General features: G+C 29.5%; 6 protein-coding genes across 7 annotated transcripts; 4 read left to right on the forward strand and 2 right to left on the reverse strand.

The window, feature by feature from the left end:
* The first annotated feature begins 247 nt into the window (after positions 1-247).
* On the forward strand, positions 248-19,352 carry LOC124914210. 2 transcript variants are annotated; one of them, XM_047454711.1, is made up of 4 exons: positions 248-492; positions 563-760; positions 1,086-1,153; positions 19,340-19,352. In XM_047454711.1, the coding sequence occupies exons 1-3, from the start codon at positions 289-291 to the stop codon at positions 1,134-1,136; spliced, it is 453 nt and encodes a 150-aa protein (XP_047310667.1). In that variant the 5' UTR covers positions 248-288; the 3' UTR covers positions 1,137-1,153; positions 19,340-19,352. The 2 variants fall into 2 exon arrangements, with proteins under 2 accessions (XP_047310667.1, XP_047310666.1); XM_047454710.1 differs by lacking the exon at positions 19,340-19,352 and having other exon boundaries at positions 1,086-1,323.
* On the reverse strand, positions 1,463-3,571 carry LOC124914208 (solute carrier family 25 member 44). Its single transcript, XM_047454709.1, has 6 exons — positions 3,324-3,571; positions 2,678-3,059; positions 2,368-2,564; positions 2,075-2,210; positions 1,829-1,982; positions 1,463-1,730 (listed from the first exon to the last, which is right to left on the reverse strand). Exons 1-6 carry the CDS (start codon positions 3,380-3,382, stop codon positions 1,708-1,710), a joined length of 951 nt encoding a protein of 316 aa, XP_047310665.1. The 5' UTR covers positions 3,383-3,571; the 3' UTR covers positions 1,463-1,707.
* LOC124914212 (COBRA-like protein 4) lies at positions 5,527-7,308 on the reverse strand. Its single transcript, XM_047454714.1, has 5 exons — positions 7,108-7,308; positions 6,559-7,015; positions 6,332-6,479; positions 5,990-6,267; positions 5,527-5,909 (listed from the first exon to the last, which is right to left on the reverse strand). Exons 1-5 carry the CDS (start codon positions 7,246-7,248, stop codon positions 5,638-5,640), a joined length of 1,296 nt encoding a protein of 431 aa, XP_047310670.1. The 5' UTR covers positions 7,249-7,308; the 3' UTR covers positions 5,527-5,637.
* LOC124914211 lies at positions 10,150-10,902 on the forward strand. The gene is made up of 3 exons (XM_047454712.1): positions 10,150-10,272; positions 10,498-10,586; positions 10,660-10,902. The coding sequence occupies exons 1-3, from the start codon at positions 10,249-10,251 to the stop codon at positions 10,808-10,810; spliced, it is 264 nt and encodes an 87-aa protein (XP_047310668.1). The 5' UTR covers positions 10,150-10,248; the 3' UTR covers positions 10,811-10,902.
* LOC124914207 (PI-PLC X domain-containing protein At5g67130-like) lies at positions 12,123-14,529 on the forward strand. The gene is made up of 8 exons (XM_047454708.1): positions 12,123-12,264; positions 12,347-12,463; positions 13,126-13,263; positions 13,349-13,447; positions 13,514-13,817; positions 13,898-14,121; positions 14,194-14,280; positions 14,374-14,529. Exons 1-8 carry the CDS (start codon positions 12,178-12,180, stop codon positions 14,410-14,412), a joined length of 1,095 nt encoding a protein of 364 aa, XP_047310664.1. The 5' UTR covers positions 12,123-12,177; the 3' UTR covers positions 14,413-14,529.
* A 113-nt stretch (positions 19,353-19,465) lies between the features above and the next one.
* On the forward strand, positions 19,466-22,592 carry LOC124916192 (agamous-like MADS-box protein MADS2). The gene is made up of 10 exons (XM_047456922.1): positions 19,466-19,726; positions 20,704-20,707; positions 20,802-20,880; positions 21,176-21,240; positions 21,441-21,540; positions 21,926-21,967; positions 22,050-22,091; positions 22,169-22,299; positions 22,389-22,489; positions 22,579-22,592. Exons 1-10 carry the CDS (start codon positions 19,513-19,515, stop codon positions 22,590-22,592), a joined length of 792 nt encoding a protein of 263 aa, XP_047312878.1. The 5' UTR covers positions 19,466-19,512.
* Positions 22,593-24,083: the final 1,491 nt, after the last annotated feature.

The following is a 24,083-nucleotide window of genomic DNA, read 5'->3' on the forward strand; positions in this document are numbered from 1 at the left end:
TCGAGATAAAAGGGTCAAAATTTATGACACGCTTACCCAACTGTCCCCACACATCACGCCGCCCGGACCCCTCAAAACCCAAATTTCTCTGTCCCTTTCCTTACTTGTTACTCTTCTCATTTATATAAAGAACACAAACCAACCCACTTTTCTTATGATCTTTCTACAATCAAACACAAACACAATGGACGTAAGTATAAGTACAAGCATAAGCATCTCTCTGCTATCTTATTAACAAATTTGTGATTTCAGTTCTTTTAACGTGTAATTATTTATCAGCAGGATTACATGACTTATTGGAGAAATACCCATGTCCCGGAGTTTGGAAGCTGGGAATATTGCAACAATGAGGACGACCTTCCACCATTCACTCAATGTTTCGAGACAGCCAGGCAGCCTTCTGGGCTTTCTTTTCCTATCTACACATCTCATTCCAAAGATCGGGATCTCTATCAGAATGCCGTCATTGTCGTGCCACGACACAGTCACAGGGTAATGTTTTAGATAACCCATTTTCACTTATAAGGGTCATTCAAAGTTCTGATCTTTTTCTATTTTTCAGGGGAAAGGGCGTTATGGGTACCAGAAAGAGAAAGAATATACTAGAAACAAAGATAGGAGAAGGTGGGTGGAGTGTGACGCCGTGAAATTTGCGCCGCCTCCGCCACCTCCGTCTGTTCCTAGGAGGGTACGACCGATGGCTGTGGATGAAGATCTTTATAAGATTTCGCCGGAGCTCCTCTATGCCAAACCTAAAAAGGTTTGAATCTGCTGCTATCTTGAATTAATGAAGTAATTACTATACTATGATGTGAATGTGATGACAATGAGTCAACTGTACACTTCCAAGTTCCAATGGTCCAACCTCTTAGTTGACTTTCAATCAAATCACGTGACGGTAGCGTGTCTTTTACAAGCTCATTTATCATGGCGTGACAACCCATATACAGAAAGAAAAAAAAACTCTTCTTCGAGATTAGGAAACTATAAAAGAAAATGACAAAAACCGACAAATGCTTCCTTTCTGACTATTTTTATATATTTTATTTTTCTTAGTAATTCATTTTCATGTTTGTGGGTTGCAGAAAAGGATGGGCTTTCTATCAAGCTGCTTGTTTCCAAGTTGTCATGTATGAACAAGGAAGATGAAGAAGTTAAGTAAAGTGATAACACCATTGAAGAAGAAGAAGAGTACAAGGAAGAGGAGTCTACTTTTATAGTATAATATGAATGTTTTTTTTTTTGTAGCATTTGGTTAATTTAAGCTTCTAATTTCATTTTGGAATCATATAAAACTCAGCATTATGTGGTTTCTCAACAAAAGGATTCTTATTTTTATGTATTTTCTCAACAAAATGAATCAACCCTACAATAACAAAAGCCTTCAACATCAAACTTGAAACTACAACATACAAAAGTAAAACAATTGCCAATCAATCTCTATTGGATGGCTGTCACTACATTAATGAGAAAGCTGTTGTTTAATTGTAAATTAATGGTGTAACCCTCTCCTGTTATTGTCTTCTTCTGTCTAACAAACACATCAATTCCTTCATTAACTGTGTCTATAATCAATCATACACAAAATAATAATAGCAAGTAAATCATCTGTTTTGTTGTTTGCCTGTGAGAGAAGGGAAACAAAAAATGAATAGGTAAAGGGGTCAGCTGCCTCTGCCTTAGATGTGATGCCTGAAGAACAACAATCTACTCTTGCACACACAACCGTTCTGCAAAAGAAAGCAAAAATCAAACCACAATCAAACAGCTTACTCTTTGATCAAACGAGCAACACATTTGTAAGATATAGAAACAACAAAAGACATACTCAAATATTCGTATGAGAGTATCATCGAAGTTCCCCATGCTGACATGCTGAAAAATCTGGGACCAAGTCCTTTGTATAAACCTTTCCAACCATCCTCTTTGATCAATCCTCCAACTACTTGTCTTATATTTTGCCTTCTTTCATGTCCCATTACCTATTCATTTTGTCCATAAACACACACATCATTTTATTATCTAAACCCACAATTTCACTATTCCAATTATCAGTTGAGATATATATATATACCTGCAAGCGAGTCTTTACTGTATCAAGTGGTGTAGTGATGCAAGAAGCTGTGGCACCAGCAATTATCCCTCCAGCAGCCTGAACACATACTATCTTCCCTTGGCTAGGACTATATTCTTGGCCCGCCCCTAAAATCCTGCACCACCCCCAAAAGAACAAATCCAAGTCACAAATATGAATGAGTAAAAGGGTTTTTGAATACGAGGTAAGCTCATTCATTAATGAAACCACATCCATGTCAGAAATGGATTGATTCCTAAACTAAAAAGAGGTCCAAATGATTGTATTTGTACCTCCAGATGAAGCGTTGGCTTGAGCCATAACTAGCCCACCATACAGCACTAGAAGGTGCGTAAGTCAGGACGGATAAGCTGAATCCTCTATAGAGCCCTCGAACGCCTTCTGATTTTATAATTTGTCGAACCACATCAATGCCTCCATTGTACTTCGCATGGCCTGAGTATCCTTGTACCATCAATCTCTGACTAACCTATATATATATATATAAGTTCACTTCTTTGTCACTCACATCATTCAAATTTTGATGATTTGGTCATGTATATATATACATACAGAAGAAACAGAAAAGAAAATGTTTATTACCACATCAATTGGAACAAACAAGGTTTGAGAACAAAGTGATGCTGTCATCCCAGCCATTCCATTTGCTATGGCTGCCTCTGTAGGTTCAGACAGCTTGAATGGTTTAACCAAATTAAAAGCCGCAATTTTAGTAGTCTCCAAAGCTGTGAGGAAGATGATCCTTGTTGGGACTGCACCAGTAATCACAGTGCCGAAACCTCTATACAAACCAGGAATTCCATCAGTCTTCAATATCCCTCTGATAACAGAAAATGCAGTCTTCTCAGCTGCATCCTTTGAGGAAACCTGCAACCTAGTCTTTATAACCGAAACTGGGTATAATGCCACTGTCAACCCCGTAAATAAACCCGCCCCAACAACGTAGAATTTGGTTTTATCTAGCCTGCAGTAAAGGTTTCCAATAATGGTTGGAACTTAAACATAAAAAAAAAAACCAAGAAGAATTATAAATCGCTACCCATCAGTTAGCATTCCATTATATCCCTAATCCCATTCTTTTAATCAAGGTCTTGCAATTGGGGCAATAAATTGAAAGACAAACTGAATTGAGAGTTGAAACTATTGCAATAGAAAGCTAACATTTCCAGATCTTGATTGACAGGGATTCTAGGATCAAGAAGTTGAAGATAAAGACGAGAAAACTTACTTGTCCCAATTAATCTCTGTCTGAACGAAGGTGCCATTTTGCGGACGTGAAGCCTCCATTGAAGGAATGAGAAAGAATAACCCAAAATCAGAAACCCTAAAATGTTTTGATCAAATGCGTTGACTAGAAGCCGTCCAAAAGAAAAATCATTTTCAGTTCCGTGTGAAGATCATCATATCTTTCCCGTTTCTTAAATCTCTAAATTCCTCAGTCCTTGAATGGTTTCACAAGAGGAGAGAGGCGGCTCGATCACGTCAAATGACAATTAAGCACGCAAATTCTTTTAATTTATTTTATAACTTAATATATAAATAATGTTAATATTTTATGTTAGAAAATAAGTAGTCCGAAACACAATAAGTAAATAAAATGAATTTTATGCTCATAATGTGAACAGAATATTCTTGACGTTTAATCAAAATAAATAAAATAAAATTATTGACTAAAATTATGCCGACCAATTTATTGATTTTATAAATAACATAGGTGATAGGACTAATACTATGTAGTTAAGGCCAATATATCATTTTTAATCTGTAAAATTTTAAATTGTAACTTGCATAAAATTTTATTAAACATAGATTATATTGGCTAAATTCATTTTGATTTGGTGGAAATGGTTCTACAATGTAAAATATTGTTCTCAAAATCTTTCGGATCATTCGATCATCAACTCGGTTTTTATTTGACAAACTTTGGTATGATCGGTCAAACAAATGGTCTTATTAGACTATTTGACCGAATTTTAAATTAAATATATTAGATATAATCTATTAGACATTATAAAAGTAATCAAAATATAATTTTAGGAAAGAACATATATATATTTGTTTATTATATTGACATCAATGAAAAACACAAAAGAAAAATCAAATACTCCATATAGGCTATAGCATCATAAAGGATAAACCTAATGAGATGTCTAGATTGTCAAGCATATATGTTAAAAGAGAATATGAAAGAGATAGAAGGTGTAAAATACAATAAAAAAATCAGCTATATTATATTGAGAAATTATCTATGATAAATGAAGAACATTATTCCTACTAATTTATTATACATTCAATTTTAATTGTGAATTAAAGCCCTTGTTTTTTTTTAAATGATCGAACCCTCAAATACTACACATTTTATAAAAGACATACCATCTCATTTAAAATAGGATCGATACAATTATGATAACTCAATTTTATATTCTTAGATTTGGAAACAATATGACATTCGAGTATAAACAAAACATAATACAATTTTTTTTTAAAAATAAACAAGGATGTGATAAATGTTAATGGTATACAAAATAACAATAGACTTGAAGTATCTCATAGTCTATCAACATCTAAATTTTATTATGATTCCATCAAATCGACCATTTTCAAGTTCAATGTCTTTTATTTATTTTTGGTTTTTGACCCTAACTTACCTATTATGTCAGCAAAGCAAGAAATTAAACAAATAACCTGACCTAATCACCTACTACTGAAAACAATATAAACAAAACATACATAATCTAATACAAATCAGATTTATACTTGTCTATCATAGATAGACAGTATGAATGATTTTCTAATCCTTTCACTTTTTTTTGGGTGAGATAGAAAGATGAGAGTTACCGAAGAAAATCGCAAAGGGATGGCAACAATGGTTTTGCGATAATGATTTGCATAAACTTCTTTAACAGTGAATAGAACATTCTTCAATAATGGAAAGAAGGATCTAGTCTTGTTAATGAAATCTTTGAAACTGAAAATTTTCAGTTTGAATTATTTTGTTGAACTGAATTTTTTTAATCGATTCAAAAGGTAATTATATTGAAATCAAAATTCGGTAGGTGGGTCGGACCCTATTTTAAAACTATTAATTTCATATTTACATGTAGCTTAATTATTAATATATTTGTTTGAAAATGTTCAAATATATTAAAAATAATTAAAATTATTTAAACAGAATGTCAAACCATTATAACATACCTTTAATATATTTAATTTATTTCTTACAACAATTAATTTTTTTAAATGTTTTCTTGTAACATTCATTTTGTAATAAACTTATTTTTAGATGTACTCAAAGTAGTCTCAATTAAAAAATCAAATAAATTTATAAAAGGGTATATAATTATAAATTGTCAGAATCCTACTTGTCTATTTACCAATAAATAAAAGATATATTTTTTTAATGCTTATAAACTAAGATTTATTATTGACACTAAAATAATTAAATTTTATTAGAAGAAATATTTGTTTTGCTAGACATGATTTGGGTGTGAGGGAAAAAAATTGAGTATTTATATTGATTCAATCAAAATTATCACCAGAAATTAATTGATGATCAAGAAGACAAATACAATAATCAGAAACAGGGGACTTCTTCTATGAGCAGAGTTGGGTAAAAACGGGTACGAATCAGGCGGAGGAAGCATACACTCGTCGCCATTAAAGTAGACCTTTCGAGGAAAGGCCCAGCCCTGTTTAAACGTGAAAGTATCCTTGTCCTTCTGCATAAGCACTTCCGATTGCAGATTCCCAAACGGACCTGCCTCCATTAACATGTCATTGTAGAACTTCATCCCGTAAAACATTCCTGTGTCATCTATATCAAAAAAGAGAGAGACCATATTACGAAATTTACGAATCAATCAAGAATGTATTATTTTGATATGGGTAACTTACTGAAGGATTGGTACGGGACAAGGGGCTTGTAATCGAAACTGAAAACTTGGGTTACATTGTTAAGATTCGGGTGTTGAACGACGAGAGTCCAGAGTGTATAATTCAGACGGTAGTTAAAGTTAGTTATGGCCATCTTTACCCGCCAATATTCTTTGTAATTGAGTTTTACATGCCAATGGATTCGTATCGGGCACATGTGATGGGTGCATTGTAGGAGCGGTGTGTTATCCTTTCTCGGTGTGTTCAAACCGACCACGCTTAGCAGTTTTGAATCGCTCCTGGCAAAGTATATGATTTAGAAACCGAAAAACAAATATGTATAAACATATATAGGTCACATACTGGACACATTTGTTCTTGTTTTCGCATCCACAAGCGCAACTCGGGCAAGGAGTGATGGTTTCGTTGTAGAATGAAGAAAACGACACGCAACAGCTCGGATGCTTGCTGGCTAGGAATTGAGAGTAAGTGCAAGTAACATTCCAGGTCACTGCATCACCCAGAAAGAAACTAAGATTAGATTTGAATTATGATTTATGAATTCAATTTACATATTGATATGTACTTACTCAAGGCCTGAGTTTTTCTACGACGATCAGGGGTTAGGAAAACGGTGGAAGGGACTATCTTGGCAGGACCACATGTGTAGCCGGGGCCAGGGCCCAAAAGGGTGAAGTTCTTTGGGAGTTTGACGGTTTTATTCGTGGTTCCGGCTAGACCAACGCTGAGTTGAAACTGGGAAACAGAGGAGGAAGGATCTTGACCCCAAGAAGAGACGACACCACCTTTACAACAGTTTTGGAACTGCTGGTTGTAGGGTACCCCAGGAAGTAGGTCTACGATTGTAGGTGTCTTCTTACAACAGTGAGGTATGTTGCCTTTGAATTTGGAACAATCACCTTGTTCAGTTGATTGAGCTCCACTTGAGGACCATATAACTTCCTTCTTAGCCCATGTCCATCCTAGAGTCCATCCAGGGCTCATTATGTGACGATACATTTGGAAATTGTTCATTGTGACCACGGCCTAAATAGAAACAGAACAGAAGACATGAATCATGATAATGAATGAATTCATTTCATTAAAAGTATCAAAAGATGGAAAATAAAAGAATTTACCACGTAACCGTCTGCAGTCCAAGAGGTAATATCCCATTTGATAGTGATGTTACCATTTGGATCCAAGGGATCATATGCAGCTGCAAGGGAAATGTATGATAAGATTAGAAAAGAGAGAAGGAGGAGAAGTGAGGATTTCATAATTCTGGGTTGTTTCAGAGAAAGAGAAAGGAATGGGGTTTAAGTATTTGAGGAAGGAAGGAAGAAAGGAAATGATTATTCTATGCAGAATGTCAAGAGGAATGACGCAAGATTTACCAACTGGTTGTTAAGACGAGAATTAATAATACTTATATATATGATATGGGTTGTTCTTCTTGTGGATCGGGTTAAGGTTATGTTGGGGTTTCTGTTTCTTCAAGCAACGGATTGCTCTGCAGAGTCGATAGAGACAGATCGAAAAGTGGCGCCATCTGTCATACTCTCTCTGGACTCGTGAACACAACAGCCCAACGGTCATCAGTTAGGTACTTCATTCCTCCTAAATTACGCAATTACCCTTTTCTTATTTACTTTTATTTTATATATAAACTATCACAATTATATTTATTTAAGATTTTGTCTCAAGCTATCAAACTTAAATTGTCTTAATTTGATATTAATTAGGTACGATCAACATTCAATGAGAGGTGAAGTGAAACGAGATTAGTTCGTTGAAGGTTGAAGATGAAATCATCGGTCGCAATAATTTGATGGGTCAAAATTGTGTTTGTGTAGAGAAGTTGTGAAGTGTAAAAAGAATTTATTTATTTTTAAAATTTAAATATCAATTCATTTGGTAAAAACTTTGACAACATATTTATATAAAAAAAAAATGTCATTTTAAGATAAGTGATAATTCAAGCCTTCAACCACTCATATATGGATTTGTTTGGTTTCAAGTAAAATATTTTGGGTTTAGTTTGATTCAAATGGGTATCTAGTTGATTCAAGTTGGTATCTAGATAACCCAACTAACCAAATAAAAATATAACATTGTTATATAGGTTTAATTCCTTCATTTTTATACCTAATACAGTTCAAACTTACTAACAAAATAAAAATAACTTAATTATTATTTAAGACTAACTTGGATCGTTTTAATAAATTAATTCTCCAATTTTATTTTAAATTGTAATGGAGCTCCAATTATGATAATTTTAATCATTAAAGTTTTTAACATATTTCACTTTTTTAATTAATTTATTACATTTGTAGAATTTTTTTTTTCCAGTATATTTTTACAAATTACACATTTCTTAAGGTATTTAAACCGTGTTCGATAATTTTAAACGCACAACTTGAAAAATTATTCAATTTAAAACACAAATATGATCAAATTAGTAGACAATGTTATATCGTTCTGAAGTTATTTAAAAAAAAAAATTATTTATATTAAAAAATTATTGATTTTTTTTTTATATAGATTACACAATTTTGTAGTCATAAAAACCACTTCAACAAATTAAAACGCGTAAATCTCAAACATAATACTCTGTTAAAAAAAATACTTTCAAAAAGTCTCTAAATATAATTTAACTTAAAAACATAACAAACTAATTAGAAAATGATAGGTTAAAATAAGATAATACATTTTGTTCATTTGAAAAATACTCAAATAACTAAAATTTTAATAGTTAAAGCCACATATGACACATTTTAAAGTTTAAACAATGTTCGATAAAAACGATCTAAATAGCATCCTCAAATAATAATTGGGCCAAATAAAATAAATAAATAAATTTGAATAAATAAAACTTTATTGTATAAGGTTGATTCATTTCTATTTATATCTTATATTTTAATTAAGTATTATTAAAAAAATTCATAATTTAATGATAGAGCACCTAAATTCATGTCTTTAGTACATTAATTCAAATTTTAAATTTTGATCATTTATAAAAATTAAAGTAAGATTTTTTATTTTCTTTTGAAGGTGAAACTTGTCAAGTTCGTTCAAACTATCTATAATCATTTAAAATGAAAATTAATATTTTTTAAGTATGAATTACCCTATTCATAGACAAGCCATTGGAGAAATCATGTCACTTATTTTCTCTTTTTTATTTATTTAAAAAATTACTAGAATCATCCACTCTTATCTTAATATTATGTTAATAATAGTCAAACCCAAAATTATAGCCCGCAAACGAGTAAATATGTTGATTACACACCAAATGTTAGTAAGAAGGACAATGTCTCGTTTGAGCTCGAGATCGACTTGATAATTTACCTACAAGTTCGCCTCGACTCGAAAACTTGAACTAAATTAAATTTTCAAATATTTATGAAGAAAAAATATTTATTTTAAATTTTATGTTTTAATATTAAAATAAATAAAAATATATATTATTTATTTTCAGGCTAAAAAAAACTCGACAAATCTTCGATCAAATATTATATAAGCTCGAGTATGACTTGAATATTAAACGAGTCGGCTCGAACTCGACTCGAACTTAGTCAAAATCATCTCAAGTCGAACTTTGACCGAGCAGTTCATGATTGACTTATTTGCAACCCTACCCAAAACGATCTCGGTAAAAGACCCTTATGTTATTAAGACTCTTATAGGTACCTAATTAGGTTATTAGATAAATTATGTTATTTTGATTGTTCTCAACATGTTTAACTTTTGATGGTTGATTCCATGATAATGATAATAATTTAGCAATAATATGGCATCTACTTTATGAAAATCAAAATTAATTGTTACAACTATATTATATAGACTGCCCCAACTTGGAAAGTGTGTAAATTTATTATTTCCCATATGACATAAATGTTACATATTTAAAAGTGGCGTGTAGAGCAAAGTGTCATCCATAATATGTATTGACTATTAGACTAGAAGAAATAAATATTTAAAAAATAATTAAAACAAGAGGCTGAAGCACCTGGTTTGGTTTAGGCTGGTCAATTTACGACTTTCTTTCATTTAGCTTCAGCCCACTGAATGAATTATTCAATCACAGCCCGTCAATATGGGCCACTTTAATTTCCATTTCTCCATCTCCCTTCACCTATATATATATATATACATCTAAGCAAATACCAAAATTATCTTTTGGATAAGAATCAAAAAAGAGAATTGTCCTGATTTTGAACATATATACTAGCTAGTTACCTGCAAATTAAGCATCCCACAACATTTGTCTATCGGTCATGTCTCGCTGGATTAAACCCGAGGTATAGTCGCATCGCATCTCTAACTTCCTAGATAACTTGTTCATGTTTTTCGTAACATCACAATTTTTCAATATGAAACGTTCATGATCATTGTATTTTCGAATATCGATATAGCCTCAAGGTTGTTACAAAGAGTTGGTTCCTTTTTTGACACCCAAATTGAAAAGGTCTTAATTTGATTTGTGAAAGTTAAATATAATAGATAAATTAATGACATACATGCAGGTATATCCTCTAATGGCTGCAATGACATTTGTGACTAGCTTGTGTGCTTTTCAGCTTACTAGAAACTTATTCCTAAATCCTGATGTCAGGTATATATATCTATCATGTTATAAAATAAAATTTAGAATATTAATTTTATTTAATTTATTAATTCCATTGTAGAATCAATAAAGTCCATCGAACCACTCCTGTGCTAGAGAACCACGAGGAAGGAGAAAAATATGCTGAGCACAAGTTGAGAAAGTTCCTCCGAACAAAGTCGCCGGAGGTCATGCCGACCATCAATCACTTCTTCTCCGACGACAATAACTAAACGAATAAAAATGGGTCTTATTGGTTGATTGTTATGCTAGTTCTCCTTAAATAAATAAAAATAAAAAATAAAAATAATTAACTGCTATATTATACCACTTTTAAAAATAATAATCATGTTTTTAAATATAATGTTTTGTTTTTATCACCATATATATATTAATTAAAATAATAATTAATCGTTTCTTTTGTTTATGCTCTTTAATTCTTGCTTTAATTTGTGCTTCTATTTTAACCAATTTTTATTCATATCTATGATATAAAAAATAACAAAAATAAAATAATGGGTTTCACTTTCATACTTTTCCTTAATGGTTGTTGTTGTTTTTTTAAAATTTTCACACTAATATATTATATATCCCAATAACTAATTGATTACGTCTGATTCATATACTTGTCTTATTTGAAAATCAAATAAAAAAGTGTAAGTCAAATATAACCATTTTATCACAAATTGATCTTGGCATGTTATTTTCATTAGATGTTAATCTCTAATTCAAAATCCAAATGTAAAGTCTACTACTATTTATAAACATATATAATAATCTATTCGCGCTAAACCTTTACACATCAGCCAAATATATTAATCACTATAACTAATTAAATAAAGATAATACATATAAACACCATTTTATGGTCAAAGGTAACAAAACACACCCCAAACTTTTAACATTTTAGGGAACTGGGCAAAAGGTTTGAAACATGGACAAATCAATCCAACAAAACAAATAGCATAACTTGTTACCAAATTTAAGATTCTTTTTATTTAAGATTATTTTGAATATATATCCAAATCACTTTTAATTTGTTGTTCAAGTTTTGGTATAGTCTTAGGATATTATGGATCCAATAAATTAAGGTATTTATTAATTAAATATATATATCCTTGCATAGTTAGATTCCTTAAATTACATTTTAGGATTGCCAAAATATTGTATACAAATGAACTATATTTGCCAATTCAATCAATTTTAAAACATAATATATTATATATCAATAATTTTGTTCCCCAAAAAATACATTCCTTTCACAAGGTTCATCTAAAACTCTTAAAAATATCATATAATATGGGTAAGGATTATCTTTAAATAAAATAATTTGGAAAACATGAATATATGGTTGTTATATATATAATTAATTAGAAGTCAACCTTTAAAGAAATAAAGATATTTATTTTTTACCTTTTTCTGTTTTCTCTCTTGTCCTCTAAAAATAAAAATAAAAATTAATAAATTATAATATATAATATTGCCAAAAAGATAAAAAAAAAAAAAAAAACCCACAGTAATCCACATATATTATATAACATATATTATATAATGAATATTGAAAGAAAATAAACCCAACTTTTCTCTCTCTATCTCTCCGATGAAGAAGTACAGAGAGCTTAAGTTTTTGCTGTTGGTTTTGTTTTCAGTTGTATTCGCCGCCGTGCCCGGCGAATGTCAGGCCCAGGTTTGTATATAATTTTTTAAATATATATATATTAATTATTATAAAGGTTAATTAATTAATGAAAATGGTTAAAAAATTGTAGTGTAATAACTCCTCGAAAGGTGGTTGCTCAGCCGGATCGTATTGTTTTTCTTGCTTTGAAGGATTTGCAGGTTCTCGCTGTGTCAGATCCGCCATTACCAACCAATTCAAGCTTCTTGTACTTTCTTTCTCTCTTTCACTTTAATTCATGAATTCTTGATTATGTGAATCTCATTTATGAAACATATAAGATTAAAAAATTAATTAAAGTTTTTAAGTATGGCAAATTATATTAATGAATTCTACTTTATTTTTCATCCTAATCCATTAAACCATCTAAAGTATTAAAAGTCCTTATTATATTAATGAAACTCTTACCCAAAACATTTAATTTTGAAAGATACTAAGATTTTTTTAAGGGTGGTCCATAATATATATATGACCCACTTAGGTAGGACTTTATATATGATGTTTAAATTGGAGGTACGACAATCGGGAAACCAGTTTTATAAATTTTAATTGAATTTTTCTTACCCAATTTATAACTACCTAATTAATTAAGATATTGTTTGTTTATTAGTTGAGTTTCTATACCTACATGCATCAAGTTAATTATAAGTTATTAGATAATTAATATTTAAGGTAACCTATTTTATTATTGATTGATCTCATCTAGCTATGAAAATGGAGTTTAGTAGAAATACATTATTTAGTCCTCGAATTTTAACTTTCAATTATATTTTGAATTTAGTAAGTTAACTTTACGAGATAACTTTAACTTTTTAATTTTTTTGTATTTTAGATATTGATTCTTGTTATTTGAATTATAACGATTAACAGAATAATTCTCTACCATTCAACAAGTATGCATTCTTGACTACTCACAATTCATTTGCGATCAGAGGAGAGAAATCTCACACTGGATTTCCTAGAATCACCCTTACAAACCAAGAAGACACTGTCACTCAGCAACTCAATGTAAGTATATTTATATGTTCTAATTCAATATATAATCAATCTTAGTATTAAACAAAAAAAAAAATGTTTATCCTTAATTTTGCAGAATGGAGTTAGAGCCTTAATGCTGGACATGTATGACTTCAAAGATGATGTTTGGTTATGCCATTCATTTAGAGGAAAATGTCACGATTTAACTGCCTTTGTAAGTAATTAACTACATTATCTTCCCAACTACCTCTATATTTAATGATTTGAAATAATAATATAGGAACCAGCAATTGACACGTTGAAAGAGGTGGGTGAGTTTATGTCTGCAAATCCTGGGGAGATTATTACCATAATATTGGAAGATTATGTAGAATCCCCAAAAGGGTTAACCAAGGTTTTCACTGATGCTGGTTTAATGAAGTATTGGTTCCCACTTTCAAGAATGCCTAAAAATGGTAAAGATTGGCCTCTTGTTAGTGATATGGTGGCTAAAAACCAAAGGCTTATCGTTTTTACTTCTCAAAGGTCTAAGGAAGCATCTGAACAAATTGCTTACCAATGGAACTATATGGTTGAAAACCAGTGTAAGTTAACTTAACCTAACAACAATTTATTTAATTAATCTTAATTATTTATGAGAATGCATATATATATATATATGCAGATGGAAATGGAGGGATGAAAGAAGGGGAATGTCCAAACAGAGGAGAATCATCGGCCATGAACGACACCAGCAAGTCGTTGGTTTTAGTTAATTTCTTTCAAACTGTACCGGATGAGAACTATGCATGTGTTCAAAACTCTGACAGACTTATTAGAATGCTTCGGACATGTCGAAATGATGCGGCCGGTCGTTGGGCTAACTTTGTAGCAGTTGACTACTACAAGGTAATAATATATAATTAATTAATTATATATATATATATATATTATCTTAATTATTTTTAATTTTGAAAACAGAGGAGTGTTGGAGGAGGGACATTTGAGGCTGTGGACACTTTAAATGGAGAGCTTCTATGCGGCTGTTCGGATATCCATTCTTGTGTGGTAATATTATTTTTATTATTATTAACTCATCTTTTTATTTTATTGTATAAGAATCTTGTACTAATTAATGATATATTAATGTGTTTCTGGCAGCCTGGATCTTCTCGAGCAACCTGCGAGAAGAAACGATGATGATGATGATGTAGTCCACAGTTGTAGAAATTGGGTTTACAGGATTGTTGATGAAATACTATTAATATAAAATTCCTGTTAAATCTAATTATTTGCAAGCAATATAATACTTCAAAGTAAAAAACAAAAATCATATCAATTATCATTAGAATCGGATTAATTTAAAACTGAGGAATTTATGGTTGAATATAAATGAGATTCACTAGTTAGCTCGACTTCTTAACTGTTGTTTGGAAATTTGGCGAAGAGGTCTAATATGGTTTACCGTCTAGTTAAAAATAAATCGTGTGGATATACAATTAGAAAAAGTATGAACTAATCATTTAAATGTATATTCTATAAAATAAAAAAAAAAATCATTTAGACTCTTTCAATAAACAAAGTTATTTTTTTAAAAAATTATATATTTATTAATTAAATATTAATTTTTTCATTTTTTTCATTTTTTCCCTTTATTATTAATTAATTAATTTTCCTTTCTTGTTATTTATTTATTAATTAATTTATTTATTTTATTTTATTTATTTTTCTTTGTAATATTTTTATGATTTTTATTAAGAAAAAATTTAATATAAAAATTAAATTAATACATTTTTATATTATTTTTTATTCAGGTTTATAATAATAATAAAAAAATCATTGAGTTAATATTTTATTTTTATTTTTATAATCTTAATTATTACTTTTTTTTGTTTGTTTGGATTTGATTATTATTATTTTTTTTTTGTTAAATGGTCTTTGTTGTTGAAGGGATGAGTTATTGAGGTCAAGACAAATGAAAATTGAGGATGTTGCTAAGAGGGGAATCAAGATTTGAAATCTAAAAGGGCTAATTTTTTTATACAAAATTTATCCGGGCTAACTTTTTTATACAAAGTTTATCCGGGCTAACTTGATAATAATATCAAGTTTTAATGTGAATGTTATCCTTTAGCGACGAGAAACTTGTCAATAAGAATGATATTTTCCCGTCGTTATTGTCAAATACATACAAAGTCTTATAGTCTACCCGGGCTACAGCCCAGGTAGCTTTGTACATGGATCCGCTCCTGGTTGCCAAGATAAAAGAGAAAATTCGGAAACATTTGAAAGTAAAATTCTTCGAAACTGTGGACTACCCACATGAATAACCAATGTAGTTCCTGTGTTAAAGAAAGACAGAAAGATGCATGTGTGTAGTAAGCCAACCCTAAGGATAACTTTCATTTACCTCATATCGACATCATACTGCTGACAATCAACTATTGTCTTTCATGGATGAATTTTCAAGATATAACCAGATCCTAATCGCCGAAGAAGACAAAGAAAATACCACATTTATCATAAAGGTAGACACGTTTTGTTTTAGAGTCATTTCCTTCGGTCTAAAAAATGTCGGGGACTATTACCAAAGAACAATCATTATGATCTTGCACGACATGATCCATAATGAAATAGAAGTCTACATTGACGACACGATCGTGAAATCTAAAGACCGCTAGGGGCATATTCCCAACTTAGATAAATTCTTGCAAAGAATTAAAAAATACTGACTTCGATTAAATCCAAAGAAGTGTGTGTTTTTTGGAGTCACCGCTGGTAAGATGCTAGGGTTTCTTATTACCATCGACGAATAAAAATCGATCGCTCTAAAATCGAGGAAATTATGGATATGCATATTCCTCAAAATGAAAGAGAAGCTCGTGGTTTTCTCGGCAAAATCCAGTTCATTAGTCGGTTCATGAGCAAACTGACACTCACATGTGATCCTCTTTTCAAGCTACTAAAAAAGGATAAGAAATTTTAGTAGGATGAAACTTGTCAGCAAGCATTTGACAAAATCAATGACTATTTTAAGTCACCGCTGGTCCTTATGCCACAAAGGCCCGATATTCCCTTAATCTTCTATCTCACGGTGACACACTCGGCTATGGGCAGCATGTTGGCTCAAGAAAATGAGAATAATTTCGAGATTGTCGTTTACTATCTCAGTAAGAGAATAACTAGATACGAATTGAACTATTCGACACCCGAAAAAGTGTGTTGGGCACATGGTTCACCAAAAGATTGAGACATTATATTCAAGCCCACACTATCAAGCTAGTATCCAAATTGGATCCACTTCATTATTTGCTTTAGCGAACACTGTTGTCGCTCAGACTGCTAAATGGGTGATTATTATTTCTGAATATGATATTTCATATACAGTTCAGAAATCTGTTAAAGGAAGCGTTGTCGCAGACTTCCTGACAGATCAACCTTAATCTAAACCCTAAATCCAATATATCTCAATATAAACCTAAATCAAACCAAACAACATTAACGAACGAAGAATTTAAACATAAATCAAGCAAAAATTTAAACACTTGAACCGTGTGATGATTTTTTTTTGAAATGGATCAAAGAAACAGATTACGAAAAAGAAAGGAATTGAAGAAAAAGAAGATGATGTCTTGGAGAAGAGAAGTTGTTGATAAATAATGATGTGTTTGACATTTAGAAAATATTTTATTGCCACGTCAATTAAAATAGACGGACCTAACGTCCATTTAGTAAAAAGTCTCAAATGGTCAAAACTTTGATAGTTCGAGCCCATATGACTTAAATCAAAGTTCGAGCCCCATATGAGAAAAATGCCTCAAGTTCGAGCCCAAATGGTAATTGGGTCAATATTTAATTATGACTTGGTTTTAAATATTATTTATAGGGCTGTGCAAAAAAAAAACCGGAAAATCAGAAAACCGATAACACAATTGAACCGATAGTTTACCGATTTATTGGTTAACCGATTAACCGGTTTTTACTAGTTAAATGGTTTGATTTTCGGTTAAACTATTTTTCTAGCGGTTTAACCGGTAAATCGATAATAATTTAATCATATATATTTATATTAGTTATTTTGTAAATATTAGATATATTATGAATAATATTTAATAATATATATATATGAGTTATTTTTAAATTATAATATGTATGATTTTTTTAAAATATTATTATATACTATAACATAAATAAAAAATGGAGAATAAATAAAAGTAAAGTGCAAAAAAATGATTTTATAAACATTTAATTAGTTTAATATTTAATTTAAAAAATTGAGTTATCAATTCACGGTTAAACCGGTTAACCAACCGGGTAGAACCAAGACCGGTAAAACCAATACAAAAACTGGTCAATCAACCGATTTATAAAATAAGAGATAAAATCAGATTTAATTAAGTGACCGTTTGAGCCTAACTATTTATCATAATATTGTATTAAATAAATTAACACATTATTATTATTTTTATTTAAAGATATTCTCTTTAACATTTTATATATATATATATATATATATATAGTTAATGTATAACTTTTACATTTTGTTTACTAAAATAAATTTTATTTTGTCAAAAATCAAAATTAATTATGTTTGTTAAAAAAGTTGATAAAAAAATTATTAAGTTTAATCTAAAAATTTATGAAAAATATATATTTTTCATTTATTATTTAAATAAACATTTTATCTAATCCAATTAATAATATCGGTTTATAAATTCTAATAATATCCTATAATATAATATTAATATATATATAATTAGAAAAATATTAAATTTGATTAATATATTATTTATTATTATATTTATGTATATCCTTAATTATTTCGATAATATATGATAATTAATATGGTTTAAATTAATAAAATAATAAAGAGTTTCATAACTTATACATTTCTATTTGCTTATTTCAGTTGTTTCAGTAAGTGGTGACAATTTGATAATGTTTTATTTGTTTTCATAACTATTATTTTAGTTTAATTAATAGTGTTAAATAAGCCTAGTGAACAAGAAACAAATTTAAAAAATTGTGATACAAAACCTAAATATAAAATTAGACATAAAAAATAACTGAATACATTATTACTACTAAAACTATATTATAAAATTCAAACTAGACTTCAAATTTACTGACTTAATTTGAAAAGTTAAATGTTAAAATATATTATAAGAACAAATTAAATTAATATATATTATTTATTATATAGGTAGGTAAGATAGGACCGTTGTCTCATTTTATTTTTCATAAAAATAAAAAATTTAATATATTTTGAATTAATAAAAAGTTTATAGTTATATAAATATTTGCACACTTTAGTTGACTTTAATGTTGCATTATTTTTATAATTATTATTTAGTTTAATTAAAATAAATTCATACTAAATAAAATATTAAAAAAAATAGTTGTAATGGAATATTAATCTTATCTTTTCAAAAAATAACTTCAAATTAAATATAAATAAATAAAACAAGTAATTATATACACATATATCTATTTATTTTAACACAGTATGAATCGTTATATATATATATATATATATATTATCACATTTTTATTCATGTAAAATATTTATAACAAAGTGATGAGTAAGTAGGCATTAATAATTATAGAGGGGATATCCCCGATTTTCTCGTAGAATCGTTAGAATTTTTCAGTACATCCAGCAGTCTAGCAAAATTAGGTCAGAATTTTCAGCTTGTAACTAATTATTATTCTAATCAATATATTTGAAATAAAACAGTAAAATATTCACAAAATAGTATTGAATTTAAAAAAAAAAAGAAAAGGGACACAGGTTTTCAGGAACTAATGAAAGGGCGACAGGTGTAATTGATTTGATTTATTTATCCTAGGATCGTTACAAGAGATTTGATGTATGAGAGACTAGGGTACGTTCCCTAGTTCCATCTCGGCCACGCGCGTAATGCTAAGCAGTGGTGCAAATATGCCGCGTGTATCCACGCCCCGCGTGGAATGTCTTGCATGTCTGTATGTCTGTGTAAGTGGGGGGTTGGAGGAGAAATGAAAGAAATCACTGGTCTGATCATCATCATCAATCAACCCTAGCTTTTACATTTTACAACCCTAGCTCAGATAGTTATAATATAAATCTAGAGATAAATAATCCAAGGAAGAAGAAGAAGAAAGGAGCAACTTTTGATGGTATTTTTCTCTATCTCTAACTAGGGTTTTCTCTTCTTTCTTTTTTTTTTCCCACTGTTTTGGTTACATTGCGTACTTAAACAACAGGAAAAGTGGAACAATCAATAGCCGGGTGAAGAAGAAGAAGAAGAAGGATAGAGAATGGGTAGAGGAAGAGTGGAGCTGAAGAGGATAGAGAACAAGATAAATCGGCAAGTAACGTTTGCAAAGAGGAGAAATGGACTCCTCAAGAAAGCATATGAACTCTCTGTACTTTGTGATGCTGAAGTTGCTCTCATCATCTTCTCTAACCGTGGAAAGCTCTATGAATTTTCCAGCACCTCCAAGTATATATATTTCTTCATCTCTAAATTTTATTAATCCATTTGTCCATACATGATTTCTCCTTTTGGTTCAGGTATTTTCTTTTATTCTCACATTTAAAACTTCCTTTTTGAGCGAATTACATCTTTTAGAGAAGACACTCTTTATCCAAAATTTTCCATGTATAAAACTCTTAAATGATTCTTAATTTGTATATATGAATTAGATAACCCTCCTTCATTTAATGGCTGTTTTTTAGGTTTTATCCTCAAACCCCCCAAGTTTACACAGGGATCTATCTATCTGTTCTTCATTTACTGCTTAAAACCCTTTTTCTTCTTTCAAACTAAATAAACAATAGGATATTATTAAAACATCAGTTTTAGATCAATAAACATTTCCTTAATTAAATGGTTCTTAATCATAGATTTTTGGCACCAACATAGGTTAATTGGTTTGCCACACTACCTACACTCTTTGTCCATATCTAACAATGTGTTCATCTCAATATATATACCAATTTGGGATGAATAAGAGTCCCTTATCTAGTAAATACTATCTGTCCTTGGTTGCTGATCTAAAACTAAAGGAAAATGTCCCTTTTAATGAGATCAGCACTTAATTTTTCTTTGTCTCAAACAAGATAGTAAGATTAAAACATTGTTACTTAGAAATAGGTTGTGCACACTTGTTTAGCGGAAAAAAAAATCCTTAATTAAGTGTTTGTAAGAAGATGTCCTTTATATCTAATTATCCAATGCCGAGAAGAACTACTTAGGTTAAAACATGGCTCTTAGACAAGCATAAACCCATATATTTAGGCCTTGTTTGGGATTCAGTTGTGGACTTGTGGTATAATTTGTGAGAGATAAAATGAGGTTTTCTGGTTTTGGTTAAATTTATCATAATCAAACAAGCTTGGTTATTTATTATATAGTAGGTAGCACTACAGTAGCAATTGTCTAGGATTATGTTATTTTACTTCTTTTTCATCTTTTTAAGGATGATATTATTTTTTAAGTTAAAAACTATTGTTTCTTCTACATTTTTCACTATCATACACTTATAAGTTTATTTTTAATAATTGGTTACTAGCGCTAATTTAAATTTATATATTATTATATTAGCATGCCAAAAACACTCGAAAGATATCAGAAATGCAGTTACTCCACTCCAGAAGTTAACAACGCTGCCAAAGATATTGAGGTAACAAAAAATTCTTTTTATTTTGCCTATATTTCTTCGAGCGTATATATGTTATCTTAACAAAATAAATAAAATGAAGAAAAATTGATGATTGTTACCAAATACTAATTAACAAGTTCTTGAGAAAGATGAGGGCTAATACTGGTAAGATCCTAAACTATCTAATCTTAAATAGCATAGAAAATTTGAGCAAAGTTGTATATGTAAAAAGTAGTTTACATCATTTTCTTAAGGGTTAAAGTTAATTACAAGGTAAGTTTATCATGATTTATTATAATTTTTCGATTTATTTCAGCAAAGTAGCCACGAAGAGTATTTAAAACTGAAAGGAAGATACGAGACATTGCAACATCACCAAAGGTAAAGAATAATTTTATTTGTTTCTGAGTGATTAAATGATTGAAAATAAATAAGACATTACAAATGTAAATATATAATATTATTTTCTTAGATTAAATCTAAAATGGAAAAAATCTAAACAACCCCTTAAAAAAAGATCTTGGTTCCTTTTTCATATGAAACCCTTTTTTATTTTTTATTTTGAATGATGTACTGTATAGGCACCTCCTTGGAGAAGATCTTGGGCCACTTAACATCAAGGATCTTGAGCATCTTGAAAATCAACTAGACTCCTCACTGAAACAAATAAGGTCAACAAAGGTAATTAAGACCTATGTATACTCTATTTTTTATTTTTTTAAAAAGACCTATACTCTATATTTGACATGCAAAATTAGCTATTGAATTGAATAAATATCTTATAGCTAGCTATATATATTATATACATGAAGTTTCTGATGGGATTTATATATATTATAAAATGTTAGAAATTAACCACTGTTATGAATATTTGGAAAATTTTAACTCCTTTCTGGAATTCTGCAAGACCTAGCTACCATGTCAAACTTATTTAATGTAACAGTGAAACTGTTTGAGCTTTTAGTCTATCTATAAGTTCTTTAATTACTTTATTTTATATATAAATTATTAATAGTGATGTAGATATATATATCCTAATATGGGCTGTTATATTTTCTTTTTGCAGACTCAATATATGGTTGATCAACTTGGGGATCTTCAGACAAAGGTATATATCTGCTTTAAAAGAAAGTTGGTAAATTTTTGATTATATATGTGATAAACTATGGTATTTACTTACCCATGCACAGGAGAAAATGTGGGTTGAGGCAAACAGGGCTTTGGAAAGAAAGGTGTTTGAATTAATTTGAAAATTAAAAAATATTATTGGTATTAATTTATATTATTATTTATGTTATTGGACATGCAGCTTGAAGAGATTTATAAAGAGAACCAGTTTCAGCACGCATGGGCGGCAGGTGCCGAACAAAGCAATTCATACGCCCATCATCATCATCATCAAACTCAAGGCTTTTTCCAGCCCTTGGACTTGCAAATTGGGTAAACAAGTTTAATCTTTCATTTATATATTTACATTCACTTATATATCAAAATTAGATTAATATATTTATGTATAATCCTTGGACTAGCTACAGGTATGATCCTGCAGGTGGGAATGATCATCAGATGAATGCTGCTTCTGCATCTGCTTCAGGTCATGATCACCAAAACGTTAATGCCATGATTCCAGGTATCTTAGATGGTTTGGTTTTTATGTTTTGTCGTTTTTTGTTTAAACGATTTTTATTTATTTTGAATAACTTATTTTCTAAATTCTAGGTTGGATGCTTTGATTCTGATCGATGTTGTTTTGGAGAAATTAAGATTGTGTCATGAATTATGATGAGGAGATCACAAAAAGATCATGCATTTTGGGTGACACTCACTCATCCCCTCTATAAACTATAAATAATGTTGCAATAGTTCTTAATTCTCATAGTTTCTTGAATCAAATATGTATATATCATTTATATGAGTTTGTATGATCTTGTATCAAATTGGTAGAATTAATGCTGTCAGCTTCTCAATTAAGTATATGTGTATATATAAAAAAACATATGTATAATAATCATTTTGAATTCTCTTAATTGGCTTCTTGAATCAAATATGTATCTATATCATTTATAGGTATTTGCTTGATCTTGTAACGAATTGGTAGAAATAATAATGTTGTATTTTCAATCCAACACACTCTTCGAATTCTGTTTTGAAACATAGTTTGTATATATATAGGTATGGGTGATTCAATTTTTACAATTAATTAGATAAAATTTTCTATTAATAGTTTACTAAAATTTCAATTCTTTATATATATATATATATATATATATATATATATATGTATATATATATATATATATATATATATATATATATATATATATATATATATGTATATATATATATATATATATATATATATATATATATATATATATATATATATATAAATGTTTTAATTAATATTTATATATTTATAATCAAATTATAAAACTTTAGTTTAGTTGAGATCTCTACTTAATAATAATAATAATAATAAAAAGAAAAAGAAAAAATGAGGGTGTCATATTGTTTTTGTATTACATCTAATCAAATTATTTAGTGATTTTTTTAAATAAATGATCTTCCATTGAATAGGAAGGAGACATACTCCCTTTACTCTCTCTTACCCATGTTTTTATTAACTTAGAAACCGACGACAATTTTATCTAACTGTGTGTTTCAATTTTAATGATCTTACCCATGTTTTTATTGACCTAGAAACCGACGACAAATTTTTTTAACTGGTTCTTTCGATATTGACCTAGAAACCGATGACAAATTTTTTAATTGGTTCTTTCGATTTTTAAATTATCTACATTTATCACGTGTCCCACTCTTCCGAATGACATTAGGTGAAAAATTCAATTGGTTGAGAAACTATCAATGGATCAATCTTGATATCTAACAAATTACAAAAGAAATTATTTCATCCCATTAACATATGTAACAATTGTTTGAAGAGTAAAGAATTCATCGATTATATCTTCTTCATTTTAACCTTATTAAAAACATGTGAGTTCTCCTACCGAATCTCCTTCATTTTCAATGAAATACACTAACAAACATTACTAATTTCTGGGACGGAATTCTAACAACATCAATTGTAAATCAATTCTCCTTATGGAGGATCTAAAAAAAATAGAAGTGTTTTGAAAAAAAAAACTATAGGTATGATGTTTAAAATGATTAGTATAATCAAATAAAAAAATAAATTATAATAATTATTTTTTATAATTTAAATT

This window comes from Impatiens glandulifera, chromosome 9, assembly GCF_907164915.1.
Source record: "Impatiens glandulifera chromosome 9, dImpGla2.1, whole genome shotgun sequence".
In the NCBI taxonomy this organism is placed as follows: Eukaryota; Viridiplantae; Streptophyta; class Magnoliopsida; order Ericales; family Balsaminaceae; genus Impatiens; species Impatiens glandulifera.